Raw genomic sequence first — 15498 nt, forward strand, 5'->3', positions numbered from 1 at the left:
TAGCTCAACTGACTCCATTGGCTCAAAGGGAGTTCCCTGTAGACCCTGAAGGACTACAGAGAGGTCCCACGAGGGGATGAGGCACGGTCTGGAGGGATTCAACCTCCTAGCGCCTCTCAGGAACCTGATGATCAAGTCGTGCTTCCTCAAATACTTACCATCCACTGCATCATGATGTGCCTCCTCAAGGTGCCACACCATGTTATGGCCGTGCTGAGTCCAGAGACATCGAAGCACTTACCTGGCTCCTGACACCCACCATAAGATTGGTTGAGGAGGGGGGAGGAGGAATATCGTTCCCGCAGTCCGTCGGAACCAACCCGGTGTGGGCATGTTTGTGCTACAGCTGGGCGCACAGGGGCGGGGGGTCCGCCACTGGAGCGCCAAACCTGCCAAAATGGGACGGTGGATGGTGGTCGTGACGACGGCCGTGCACACCTGACATGTGACCCAGGGAACAAGAAAACCACTATTTTGTTGATGTTTTGGGGTGTGAGGTCTTAAGCCGCGCCGGGGCAGGATGTGCTGTATAGCCTCCATCTGCTTCTTCACCGCCGAGAACTGCTGGGCGAAGTCCTCGTCGGTGTCGCCGAACAGGCTGACCTGGGAAATGGGGGTGTCAAGGAACCGTGCCTTGTCAGCCTCTCTCATCTCGACCAAGTCGAGCCATAGGTGGTGCTCCTGGACCACCAGGGTGGACATCGCCTGCCCGAGAGACCGCGCCCTGACCTTCGTCGCCCGGAGAGCGAGGTCGGTCACAGAGTGCAGCGCCTACATCAATCCCAGGTTAGAACTACCCTCGTGCAGTTCTCTTAGCCCTTTGGCTTGGTGCACTTGCAGGAGAGCCATGGCATGCAGGGCGGAGGCGGTCTGTCCAGCAGCACCGCAGACCTCAGTCGCCAGAGACAACATAACCCTACAGGTGCTGGACGGGGGTCTCAGGTGGCATTGCCAGGTGGCAGCGCTTTGCAGGCACAGGTGCACCGCAACCGCCTTATCCACCTGGGGAATCACTGAGTACCCCCTGGTAGCCCCACCATTGAGGGTAGTGAGAGCGGAGGAGCTCAGAGACTGGGTCCAGGCAGTGAAAGGTGCCCGCCTTGACCTCGTGAGCTCCTCATGCACCTCCGGGAACAAAGGGACCAGGGCAGGGCCCAGCCATGAGCGGCGCTCCGGGCCCAGGAACCAATCGTCAGGCTGCGAGGGTTCAGGGGGGGTGGAGGGTTCCACTCCAGCCCGACACATGCAGCCGCCCGGGCAAGCATGGCTGCCAGCTTTGGGTGTGGTCACCCAGTTGAGTCCTCAGTGTCAGACTGGACAGCCTGAACTCCGATGCTGCAATCGAGAGCTCATCCACTTCACGAGTGCCGAAATGAGATCGCGAGCTCGCCCTGAGATGAGCCGGTGGTCTCATCCCAACGGGGCAAACGAGTGTACTAGTGAATGGGAGGTCTGTGGGGAGTTACCCGGCGGAGTGGCTCCCATTGGTGTCCCCAAATCGCCCCCCAGTGCTAGCCGACGCGGCCTCAAACCTGTAGGTAGAAGAACCGAGGCAGGGAGCCACTGGGGTGGTCTTTCCCTCTAACGAAGGAAAAACCACGACCGCAACACTTGCCATGGTCACGCTCTCACAGTGAGAACATGACCCGCCCATGAACGCTGTCTCCACGTGTGCAGCACCCTAGCACGTAAGACAGCAATCGTGGCCATCGGAAGTGGAGAGGTAACGACCGCAACCAGGAAATACACACAAACGGAGAGGCATCTTTAAAAAGACGCTCTCCGTTAATGCCACTCTTTTAAGAAGGGAAAATATACTCTTTTAGTAGGAAGAATATACTCTTTTAGCTGCTGAAGCGCCCAGGGTCGTTCTCTGCACTTCACCAGTGCAAGAGGGGGAGAAGCCATTGTAATGCGCCGTAAATCCAACAGCTTTTCGAGGTGAATGGATCGGCAGAGTACTTCAGCTCGCTGAACACAACCTCTCAGCTCTGAAGAGAAAATCTGAATGAGTGGTTGCATACCAGCTCCTTTTATACCAGTATGTCTGGGGGAGTGGCATGCAAATTCCACTTGCCAATTCCCATTGGCCTTTTTTCAAAAAGCAGAGGTGTTTGGGGCTCCCAAGAGTGACCCTTAGTGTCACTACATCGACACAATGTCGAGTGAGTGACAGATTGGGAACAGAAAGACTGTCAATTTTAGATGCATATATCTGTTAAAATAATCCATTATCTGTTACTTTTGTCAACTTTTAGGAAAACTCTAGCATATAGTTGACCTCAAAGCAAACAGACATGGACTAAAGCTGCAAAACTCCAATTTCGATTTCATAAGGTCTTAACTTTCTGAATTTGGGACTGCATTTATTGCCCACCCTCCATTTATCTGCTTTTGTCTTTGTGTCCTCTCCTCGTTCTTTCCTTTTCTCCTCACTCTCTGTTTCCTATTCTTGACTGTTTTCTATCCTCTTCCCTTTTCTTCTTATGTTTATCATCTCCTGATCTGAGCTGTTGGCTTCCGGCATTTATCTCATCATCTGAGTCTCTCTCTTCTCTCTCTCCATTTCTTGTTTCTCCACCATTCCCCTTTCAGAGCAGATCACTTATCCCTCACTTCAGAGCCTTTTCTCCGATTTGTTTCCCTCCCGCTCTCTTTTGTCTCTCTCTCTCTCTAACTCTTTCTCTCTTGATGTCCCCATCACCCCATCCTGTATCTCTTTTTAATTAGCCCAGCTCTAGAGTGAAATTCTTCATCCTGGATTCAGTTCATAAGCACCACTGACATATTCACATCTATCAGGATAGGCAGACAGAAGCTGCTGTCATCTGAACACAGTCTGAGCATCAATGTGTATTTGTGCCTCTCAAGTGACAGATGAGATCACTGTAATAATCTGTATTAATTAGAGATGAGTTGAAAATACTCACCATCATCTCCTGATCCAGAGCCAGTATCTACAAAACAGAAAGAAACAGATGATCAGGAAAACAAAGTATCAGTAAGACTCTCTGTAAGGATCTTTTCCTCCACACTGTCTCTAGCAATGCATCTTGTAAAATCGCCCAGTTAATGGATTATGGTAATGGATTTTATGATGTCGCTTGGCACATACACAGGCCCCAGAAAGTATTTAGACACGTAAGTCACACTTAAAAATGTAATTACATTAGATACTGCAATAAGAAACATTTATTTTTAAAGAATGACACTGTTCACTGCTGAAAAGGCCAGCTTAGACCAGTATGAATTTCCATGCTGGTCTCAGACGTCATTGATATGACACCAGCTGTTTGATTAAAGGGATAGTTCACCCCAAAATGAAAATTCAGTCATTGTTTACTCACCCCTGTGTTGTTATAACCCCATTTGACTTTCTTTCTTGTTCTTAATTGTGAAAAAAAATTGTGCTCAGTGATGTCACACAATGGCAGTTAATGGTAACCACCTCTTCAAGCTTCAAAAGAATGCAGAAGTATAATTCAGAAGTTTAATAAATTATTCCATGAGCCTCATGATTGTTATGAAAGCATATGATGGACTTTGGTGAAAAACAAACCGAAATCTAATGTATTATTTAGTGAAACTGTTGACCAACCATTACTCTGCGCGTTCATGAGACTGCACAAGAGAAACAATTCATGCAGCCCCCCTCATGACTTGGGGCGTTCAAGAGAAAACATGTTTTGTTTATCTAAAAAGAGGTCCACCACAGTGATAGAAACAACAGAACACAACACAGCTGCACACAAACCAGAGAACCGAACTTACTAAATATGTCTGATGGGTTTGTAATCGGAGAATACCCAGCCTCATTTGTTTAATGAGTACTCAATCAAACGGAGAGAGATAGACAGAGGAGGCTGAAGGCAGCTACAGTCACACCTTGTCCTAACCTGATGGCAAATGACACATGATAAAAGGTACAGTATATTTTCCATGTTAATCAGAGTTTTGGTGCTAACCAGCCGTGACAAGCGACAATACATTCTGTCATCGCTTTGTTTCTATTTTCGGCATTGTGGCGGGAAACCCCGCCCGCTATGAACTGGCACTATCCAAACACTTTCTCATAACAGTTTATTGAAGCCAGCATCTCACAAGCCGGTTAAAAACTACTTGATTTTAGCAGAGAATGTTACACCTAATTTATGTTTTCGCTGAGGTATCGATCTCTTCAGTCAGAGTTCTGTCATAAATGCTCACCAGTTCAGAATGGAGTGGAAATTCCCACTTCCTCTATCTCTCAGTTTGATTGAGTACTCTGTTTCAAACAAATGAGGCTGGGCATAGAAATGCATCTATTCTCCGACTACATACTCATCAGACACAGTATTTAGTAAATTTGGTTCTCTAGATTGTGTGCAGCTGTGTTGTGTGCTGTTGTTTCTATCACTGTGGTGGATCAGTTTCTAGATAAACAAAACAAAATGTTGCTTGAATGGCCCATTTCGCCAGTGGGCTGCGTGAACTACTGGTCTCGTGCAGTCTCATGAACGCGCAGAGGAGAGTAACGGTTGGTCAACAGTTTCACTAAATAATCCATTCGATTTCTGTTTGTTTCTTACCAAAGCTCATCATATGCTTTCATAACAATCATGAGTCTCATGGAATAATTTATTAGACTTCTGAATTATACTTTTGCATGCTTTTGAAGCTTGAAGAGGTGGTCACCATAAACTGCCATTGTCTGACATCACTGAGCACAAATTATTTTTCACAATCTCTCCCTTTGTGTTAAGAAAAAGAAAGAAAGTCATATGGGGTTATAACAACACAGGGGTGAGTAAACAATGACAGAATTTTCTTTTTTGGGTGAACTATCCCTTTATTGTCTTCTAAAGCGATTCAGTCACTTTTGGTGTGAAAACAAGATCGATATTTAAGTACTTTTAACTATAATCAAATGCTTCCGGTAAGCTTCACAAGAGGATGGAGTCCAAGCGGTCTCTCCAGTGATGTATTCCGTTGCCATGTTACAAACGTAATCTCACATTCTCCACTCGGTTGAGACATCCAGGATAAGCACACAAACACACCATTATTGTGAGTAAAGAAACAGATAAATACAGTTCTAAACCAAAACCAACCAAGCTACTGTTCAGCATTCCTCCTTCTCAATTGTAGCGCTGCACTTCCTACTGTGACACACGTATGTCAGTTCTTGCGTGTTTCAAATGTCAATGTGATTACGTCACGCGCATGCCGCTGCTGACCGGAAACATGATTTAGAGTTAAAAAAAGAACTTAAATATTTATCTTTTCACACCAAAGAGCTGGTGTCGTATCGATGGTGTTTATGCTGACTGTCTGTGATTTTTGGAGCTTCAAAAGAGAAATCTCCATTCACTTGCATTTTAAGGACCTACAGAGCTAAGACATTTTTCTTTTTTTCTTCAAATGTGTACTGGTTTAGAAAGAAAGTCATACACACCTGGGATATCATGAGGGTGAGTAAATTAATTTTTGGTTGAACTATCCCTTTAATCTGTATTCTCTGATTTGTTCTTAAATTTCAGATTTAACCGTCAAAAAACAAGATGTTTTAAACACATTTTGACATAAAATGAATAGATGGTTCCTTCCAGTTTACTTGGGCAGTTCATGACCACAATATGGTGCAAAGTCACCAGACTTCATGCCAAAAATCTGGCTACACAAAACTATATTGATCACAGACTAAAGAAACCTTTTGCCTGTTGTGCGGTCTCATCACTGTTTGCTGTATGCTTTGATTAAAAATACATATTCACTTGTTTTTGCCATCTTCCCTATACCACCATCTATAATATGAATCTTTAAAGCTTTTTTAGAGCTGGTCACCAATATTATGCTTTGCATGATGGTGTCCAAGTGTTGCTGAGTCCACAAGAAAGGTTCTTACGAGATTAACCAGCAAGACTTCTTTGGTCAACAAGCTTTAACAGAAAGACTACGCTGGTTTGACCAACTTGACCAGCTGTCAAGTCCCCACCCTTTTTGAACAATGCATTTTCATGACTTTTTCCAGTCATTTTGATTTTTGGAAATCGTTTTTTACCAATAAATTTTGATTCAGGCCAATTCGCTGATGAATCAATCAGATCAATTTGTGAACCATTTTGACCAATTATCTAAAAAGAACCAACTCAAAAGGATTCACTTAGAACTTGGACATCAGTATGACTTGTGAGCAAGTTCTGCTCGACACAAGCTCTAACCAACAGTTTAGGTGATTCAATATTTTAGAGCAGAGTGTAACTACAAATTTTTTTTTTTTTTTTTTTTCGCTATACAAATTTCCATGAATTTTCCAGTAAGGTTCTATTTGTTAAAGTTGAAGAATGCAACTTTTACTATGTTAAAACACTCTCTTATCCCAGCTTAATATGCAGGGACAACTGAAAGTAAGAAAGCCATTTTAAAAACGGCATTTATTTTTAATTTTTTTGCACGCACTGTCTGCGATGGTTTAGTGCCCAATTTCCTAATGGAATTATGCAGATCAGGCAATGCCACAAACACACCCACAAAATCGCTGCTGGGTGCAATTTGCATGCACATTTCTGATCTTGCGGGCCGATTCTGAATATATACTGTATATCTTGCTATCCTGCTATATAGCGGATGATTCAACAGACCACCGTGATATGACACACTCTGTCGAGACAATAGAGCATCACTATGATCCAGACACATGAATCATCTCTTTAACATGCTGAAATTGAGCTTGACTGCACATCTGGATATATGCTAGGTTATAACTATAAACCAAGGTTTATTTTCTGTTGTGTTTCTTTCATGGATTTGGGATTCACTTTGTAAATAAACTGCACTTGGTTTCTCACACCTCATCTTCATCTGCTCCTGTCTTCAGCCTGCCTACAATGTTATAATAATGCTCTTCTCCATCATTTCATCGTTATATGATGAATTACTGCTGATATGATTGATAGAAAATACACAAACATCTCTTTTAAATAAAATTCATTTTACAGCTTGCTTTTATTTGGTGGTAGGGTACAATGGGGCTAAAGGCTCCACAGGGTAAAAGGCTCCTTTGATTTTATTTTCTCCCAAAGCACTAAATAGCAACAAAAATTACCACAGCACTTTCCTAAGTATACTTGAGATGTAATAAAATGTCAAATGTGTTTGAAATTGACAGGAAATGAGTTTTTCTAAAGTAGTTATTTTGAGTAAGCATCATTTTAATTTTTTACTCAAAAAAAGCATCTTGCTGTCTCAAAATTATTTGCATTAGTTGACAAATTGTGCCCTATAACTATTGCCCCAGTATCTACATGATATCACTTTAAATTATTATTAAAAATAAAGAATTTTTTTGACATTGATAGATTCTGTGACCAGAAAAAAAGCAAAATTTCCTTAAGGGGTGCCTTTAGCCCCATTGTACCCTAGTAGTGTGATGTTAATTGTGCCGGGCATTTTTTGTGAATGAAGCACAATCTATAATAAGCCTGATTTTTATAGAAAGGAGGCGTGTTTGCACAGAAAGGAATGACAATGACTTAATTTAATTACTCAAGACGCAGTGCAATTTCAGTGCTGATTGCGCCTGCTTAGGCAATAAGGTGGTCAGGCAATAAGATGCAGGTTTTTGTGCTAAAATACCACACACAAAAGTGTCGCAACTGATTAGTGAGTTCACCCCTGTGTCTCTGTGGCACTATAAAAATTCCTCTTTTTGTTTTAAGTAACCTGTCCATACCGACACAATAACACTGATTCAACCAATGCCGTGAGTTGGGGGCGGGAGTATCTGTTTGTTTGATCAACGTCACACCTTTGGTGGTAGGGTACAATGGAGCATTCAGAAATCTGTTAATAAACAAATTTTTATTTTTGCAATTCCATTTTAAAATGTTTTAGTATATGTTGAAATTAACGTCAACCAAGATTAATAAGTACTGAAATTCTGTATATTGTATAATACCTAATGAATAGAACCTTTTTGTAAAATGTTACCTTTTTCTTTTTTTTTTATTTCCATGATTTTTCCACCAGCTAATTTTTGGTGGTGAACAACATGACAACATGAGCAGCATTTCTGGAACGCAAAAGTACAACCAGTGGCTTCTAATTCTAAAACTTTCCAGGCCTCTGGAGTGAGGTGGAAAGCTTTCATCTCAGTAGAGACAAAAAATAAAATACTGAAATGACCTATGAGAAAAGTTAAGTAAGAAAATTAAGACTTAAATTGAGCTTTTATGAGCCAAGCATGTTTGATCCATAGCACTGGGAACTAGTGGGCGAAAAGGACAAGAACTATGGAGGGAAATGTATACATAAAACAGAAATGGGAGGGGGAGGACAAAAAAGGAGATCGAGTCTGGCTGTCACCTCATTTAACATTTTTAACACTTATAAATCTGCCCTTTGGCTGCATCTGTTATTCTCAAAACATAAATAATGGAGTTCCAGTGGTTTCATTTGTGGGGGAAACAAAAAGTAGCCCCAGATAACCACACTTTCTCTCTCTCTCACTATAGTTCAAGGGCACAGCCATTATGACTAAACTGTACTGTAGCTCTTTGCGCTCTCTCGTTCGTTCTCCGACTTTCTCGCCATTCGCCCCTGGGCTCGACGGCAGCTTTGGGAAAATCTGACATTCATCAATTTGTTATGATGGAGAGGAGCAGCTTATAGCTCTCTGCCCTCATTCAAAACCCTCCCATCAATCTCCCCACCAATTATTCCCCGCCCAGAACAACTATAAATCTTCGTTTGAGATGGCCACAGGAAGGCGAGGCCTTAATGTGTTATTCCCTTAATTCCGAACCGCTCCTCTCTCCTCCTCCTCAACCTTTCAGTTTCACACTTTCTCTTCCTCTCTTTTCCAAACTTCTGTGTCCCCTGCTGGGTCACGAGTAACACAAATAGTCTGAGATATGCAGATGAGGGTGAGGTCGTTCATATTCATGAGGCTGTGATTTTAATGAGGGACTCAATTACAGGTTTGCATTACTCTGTACCTGTGACTCTGTCTTCGCATGTCTGAAATAGAAAGAGAGAAAGACAGGGGTGCTATGTATTCAGAGTCTCATTTCCTCATCTTCAATCAGCCTTTTCATTCTCATGATCTTTCCTTTTTTACCCCCCGCTGATCAGACCAATCGCTGCTGCAGTCATGTTCTTCCATAATTAGCCAAATTATTTGTCTGGGTCTGTCATGCTGGCATTACATCAGACTGTCTCTCTCTCTCTTTCTCTCTGCCTGTCTCTCTCTCCAGCCATCTCTCTCTCTCTCTCTCTCTCTCTCTCTCTGCATGTCTCAATCTCTGCTTGTCTCTTTCTCTCAAACTGCTCTGTGGGTACCGTCTAGAAGATGTTCTGATGGATTATTCTAATGATGACTTTCCTGATTCAATCTTCCACCAGCTTTGTCCCTTCCCCAGCTTACAGACACACTGATTTATAACTACTTCCCCCTTTCTTTCTCCCCTTTATTATTAATAGGAGATCAATTGGAGAACGGCGTGACCTGTGTTTATTCTGTCTCTGAACACACACACAGATCTGTGAGAACACATATAAAATACACTGAACACACACAATGATTTGTGGCCTGTGAGGAAATGTATCCCACTTTACTTGACACTGATTACTGCCTTTGCCTCTGAATAACCCCATATCTCTGCATAACACACACACATATACACACACACACACACAATCTGAAAACATTTATTAGACTGACTGATAAAGATGAAATCTTGTTCAGTTGTTATATGGGTGTTCAACTATGGCAAATTCTGGCCATGGACTTATAAAAGGAGAATATTCAATATTCAATATTCAATATTTTAATTTAACACTAACACTGTAAAGCTGTAAATAGCAGTACACATCATGAAGGCGCCATGGATGGCCACCTCGGTGTGGAGCGCTCCTATTGTTTTGTTGTTTTTGTTTGTTTGTCCTGTGTTTAGTAATCTTTTTCCAGTCAGTTTTACCAGAGACGAACTGCTGAACATTTGACAGCATATACCAGTCAATCTTTTCCCGGATTTGGAATATTCAGATGTTTTGCTGGACATTTTAGTCGGAGGCGTGGCTGTGTTGTTTAAACGCACTTTGAGACGCAGGTGAGGGAGATGAGCAGGCGCACTGGTCAGGATCCGTCGGCATGGATTTCGAACAGCGCTGCCGAGCATTCATCTTGCGAATCTCCGCTCTCTCCCTAACAAAACGGACGAACTACATCTCCTCACCTGAACAAACAAGGACTTTTCAACCTCTGCTGCCTTGTGCTTCACAGAAACCTGGCTGAGTGAAGCCATTCTGAACAGTGCGTTACATCTGCCGGGCTTTCAGCTGTTCAGAGCGGATCGCATCGCGGAGTTAATGGGGAAAACAAGAGGCGGTGGAACATGCTTTTACATCAATGAAAGTTGGTGTACAGATGTAACAACATTAAAGAAGATGTGCTGTCCTAATTTGGAAGTGCTCTTTATTAACTGTAAGCCATTCTACTCGCAAAGGGAGTTTACCTTGTTTATTCTGGTGAGTGTTTACATCGTGCCAAACGCGTGTTTGAATGCTGCGCTGCAACAGCTGGCTGATCAAATCACAGACACAGAACGTCCTGGTTACTTGCGTAACCTCCGTTCCATGATGGAGGGAACGAGACGTTGTGTCGATGTAGTGACACTAGGGGTCACACTTGGGAGCCCGAAACACCTCTGGTCTTTGAGAAAAGGCCAATGAAAATTGCCGAGTGGTATTTGCATACCACTCCCCCGTACATACGGGTATAAAAGGAGCTGATATGCAACCACTCATTCAGGTTTTGTGCTGAGGAGCAGAGACAAGGTCCCGGCCATTTCAGCGGGTAGTCCAGCATTGTGGCAGGAGGGACACAACATCTCATTCCCTCCATCAGGGAACGGAGGTTACACAAGTAACCAGGACGTTCCCTATTTGTCACTCACTCGACGTTGTGTCGATGTAGTGACACTGGGGGTCCCTATACGAAATGCCACAACTGGCTGAACTGTGTTACATGAACTCTCGGTGTGTGACGGGCAGACCACTGTGTGCCTCATAGCCAGCGCACCAAGCCGACACGTAACCTCCCCCAACACTGTCATGAGTGTTGAACAGCCCTTCGGGGACAGGTCAACTGCTCAAAAGATAGAGACAGGCGAGCCCAGTCGTGGCCTCTTATCCTCTCTTTTTTTCTCTCCCCAAAAAAAGAGTGAAATTTGTTAACCGACTGGGGCCACCAGGTCTACGTCGGGGCGGGGGGGGGGGGTCACTCCCAAGAGGAAGACACCACGGAGCCCACACCCCAACCAGAGGGGGGGGGGGTATTTTGAGTGGAAATACGTCACATGGTCTTGCCGAACTTTGTCAGAAGTATGTCATGTGGAGAATTCCCATGGTAGGTCCTGTCCTACGGGGGAGGAGTTTCTACAAACATGGTGACTGGGGAAGAGGGGCCTCTGCCCAAGGAAGATGCAGTTTACCAACAGGGATACGAATTAGCGGAAGATATACGTCGCATGGTGTTACCTATGGGGAGCCAACACATGCGGAGCACCTACCCCAGTACAGGGTTTAGTTAGCACATGTACTGAGCCGGCAGCGAGTTTCTCCGCGAACTCATCTGCCACAGGGCTCGGAGGAAGTCATCCAGGGAACACAGTTTGTGAACACTTCTGTGAGTCAATAGCGCACGTCTTCAGCTCAAGGGAGGTGAAAGTCGCTATGCGCAAGCGATACACCCGGCCAGCTGTCCCAGACTTACCTGCTTGTGCATAGCCCTGATCAAAAGTTTACATAACTTGAATGTTTGGCCTTGTTACAGACACACAAGGTGACACACACAGGTTTAAATGGCAATTTAAGGTTAATTTCCCACACCTGTGGTTTTAAAATTGCAATTAGTGTCTGTGTATAAATAGTCAATGAGTTTGTTAGCTTTCACGTGGATGCACTCAGCAGGCTAGATACTGAGCCATGGGGAGCAGAAAAGAACTGTCAAAAGACCTGCGTAACTTGGTAATGGAACTTTATAAAGATGGAAAAGGATATAAAAAGATATCCAAAGCCTTGAAAATGCCAATCAGTACTGTTCAATCACTTAATAAGAAGTGAATAATTCGGGGATCTCTTGATACCAAGCCAAGGTCAGGTAGAACAAGAAATATTTCAGCCACAACTGCCAGAAGAATTGTTTGGGATACAAAGAAAAACCCACAGGTAACCTCAGAAGAAATACAGGCTGCTCTAGAAAAAGACGGTGTGGTTGTTTCAAGGAGCACAATACGACGATACTTGAACAAAAATTAGATGCATGGTTGAGTTGCCAGAAAGAAGCCTTTACTGCGCCAATGCCACAAAAAAGCCCGGTTACAATATGCCCGACAACACCTTGACACGCCTCACAGCTTCTGGCACACTGTAATTTGGAGTGACGAGACCAAAATAGAGCTTTATGGTCACAACCATAAGCGCTATGTTTGGAGAGGGGTCAACAAGGCCTATAGTGAAAAGAATACCATCCCCACTGTGAAGCATGGTGGTGGCTCACTGATGTTTTGGGGGTGTGTGAGCTCTAAAGGCATGGGGAAGCTTGTGAAAATTGATGGCAAGATGAATGCAGCATGTTATCAGAAAATACTGGCAGACAATTTGCATTCTTCTGCACGAAAGCTGCGCATGGGACGCTCTTGGACTTTCCAGCACGACAATGACCCTAAGCATAAGGCCAGGTTGACCCTCCAGTGGTTACAGCAGAAAAAGGTGAAGGTTCTGGAGTGGCCATCACAGTCTCCTGACCTTAATATCATCGAGCCACTCTGCAGAGATCTCAAACGTGCGGTTCATGCAAGACGACCAAAGACTTTGCATGACCTCGAGTCATTTTTCCAAGACAAATGGGCAGCAATACCACCTGCAAGAATTTGGGGCCTCATAGACAACTATTACAAAAGACTGCACGCTGTCATCGATGCTAAAGGGGGCAATACACAGTATTAAGAACTAAGGGTATGCAGACTTTTGAACAGGGGTCATTTCATTTTTTTCTTTGTTGCCATGTTTTGTTTTATGATTGTGCCATTCTGTTATAACCTACAGTTGAATATGAATCCCATGAGAAATAAAAGAAATGTGTTTTGCCTGCTCACTCATATTTTCTTTAAAAATGTATATATATATAATTTTTTTTATCTGTTAGTTTGAATAAAAAGCAGCCCCTGGGACATAAAAGTGCCCGTTGTCTAAGAAACGCCCATATACCTTTGTTCCTCATTTCTCTGATAAAAGATGACCAAAAGTTGGCTAATCCAGAGACAGAGGACTAAAAGAGGACATAGTAACTGAAGCAAAAAGGTTTGTGTGCGTGCCCTCACAAAAAGTCACCTCTAATAAGTAGAAGCAAGTGTGTCTTTGTGAATGTGTGTGAGAGAGAGGGAGAGATGGTGGCACAAATTAATTTGCCATTATAGCGTTACACAACCCAGATTGTGATTCCCCTGAGATTTTCTGAATAGTCCTCCTAAAGCTGTGTCTCTTTTTACTTCAGATAATTTACCAGATAATGTAGAAAATAAGAAAGGAACAGACTGAGATTAGAGAGAGAGAAAATAATCAATGGCATAAAAGAACAGAAAAAGGAGGGATTGTGAACAATTTACAGTATAACCTGCACTAAATGTCTTTGTAAAAGTAACACTGTATCCTAACTGGGCATGATGCAACCAATAAATGATACTATAGCCTGATTATATTGGTTTAAGTATGGGTACTATAGCAACATTTTACTCAGTTAAAGGTGCACTCAGTAATTTTTTGGACACTTCAATTCATGACCGTTATTGGACACTTCAATTCATGGATTAAATTAATCAAATTTCTACAATGGCATTGGTAAATGAAAACTATTGTGTTTGAATTGTACTGCATCCATGTGCCTATTTGTCAGTGTAAGTCAAAGAAGAAATACTGTACATAAACATTTCTGAGTGCACCTTTAAAGGGGTCATGACATGCCTTTTTTATTATTATAATATGTTCCATCAGGTTGTCATGGAAATCCTAAATACTGACCCAAGTAAACCTAACTCCCTAAATTACCTGACTAACCTGCTGGTCTCTTAGTTTCCCAGCCTGCTGGTGCCTTTTTCTTCAGCGCATTACAACTCAGAGTCCACTGAGAGGTTGGCAGCATCTTGCCCACAGACAATACTCACTCAATCTGAGAATCTTGTATTCTGTCACTACACGCAAGCAATTTCACCATAATACCTATCTCATATCTAGACTTATGCTGCAGCATAATAACTCTACCCAGACTCCAGTTTCTGCTTTGCTCATTTATGAATACGCGGCTATGGAACTCACCCAAGAAAAACACAAGCTTTTATAGATGATATTACATGATCTTTCCTGATACTTGTTTACTTTATTCTGATTGGATATAGGTTAGTTAGAATTAGCTAATCATCTTGGCAAGAGATCAACATTATGAAATCTAGTTATTGTAGGTTCTACTGATTGTTTAGATCAGTATTACTATCAGAAATAATTAATAATTATTCCTTTAGTTATTAATTAATATTTAAATTAATTAATAGAATCTAACTCATTAAAACCTCATACGGGGCTCCAGTAAATGTAGTGCGCTACGTTCAGGAGCGGATTTGGTTATTAGCAATAATTAATAATTATCAAATATAATTATAAATTATTAAAATCAATAGAACATTGATTTGAATCAATGTTAGCTCTTTTAATCCTTCACATCAACAATCAAAGATAACCATCAAATTCAATAGAATATCAATTATTATCAAAGACAATCATTAATTATTAAAATCAATGGAACATTGATTAGAATTAACACTAGCCTATTGATCCTTCAAATTCAACAATCATCAAAGATAATTATCAATTATCAAAATCAATAGAATATTAATAAGGATTAATATCACCGGGGCACCACCCTGGAATCAGGGACTAATAACCAGACAGTATAACAGTCTCAATATTAGATTGTTCTCTTAAGAAAATCGACATTCAAAAGGAAACAATGAAGGCTTGAATCTGAGCACTGACATCTCCTGCCAGCATTTGACACAGGTGTATGCAAAACAAACCAAAACACTTCTCTTTGAAATATAACAAAGTTTATTTATGCAGTAATATCAATTAATATTCAAATACAATGCAGTCAATAAACTTCCGACTTACAACTACAAACTAAACAGTGACATGATTAGATATGGTAACCAAAATAATCCTATAACACATGAGAGGAAGGTGTGTGTGTGTGTGTGTGTGAAAGGAGTGACGCACGCAAAATGGCGGACGTGACTCTCATGGAGAGTACGTCACGCGAGATTTCCGGCCAGAGAATATGGCCGCGAATGTGGGCAGAGAGAAGCCGGTTAATGGCTTCTGCCCGTTTACCGCGTGTCTCCGCTTGTACAATAACTTAGGGATAAAGCTAAGCTTTGTCACGAAGTTATCTACTAGCCAAAAGTGTGT

General features: G+C 42.3%; 1 protein-coding gene across 1 annotated transcript in view; it reads right to left on the reverse strand.

Annotated features, from left to right (window-relative positions):
• Positions 1-15498, reverse strand: part of LOC127449162 (tomoregulin-2-like) — a 100017-nt gene that overhangs the window by 42954 nt on the left and 41565 nt on the right. Inside the window, exon 4 of the mRNA XM_051712398.1 lies at positions 2931-2957. Coding sequence (XP_051568358.1) covers positions 2931-2957 — 27 coding nt within the window. The remainder of the gene's footprint in view (positions 1-2930; positions 2958-15498) is intronic.

This window comes from Myxocyprinus asiaticus, chromosome 12, assembly GCF_019703515.2.
Source record: "Myxocyprinus asiaticus isolate MX2 ecotype Aquarium Trade chromosome 12, UBuf_Myxa_2, whole genome shotgun sequence".
NCBI classification, from domain to species: domain Eukaryota; kingdom Metazoa; phylum Chordata; class Actinopteri; order Cypriniformes; family Catostomidae; genus Myxocyprinus; species Myxocyprinus asiaticus.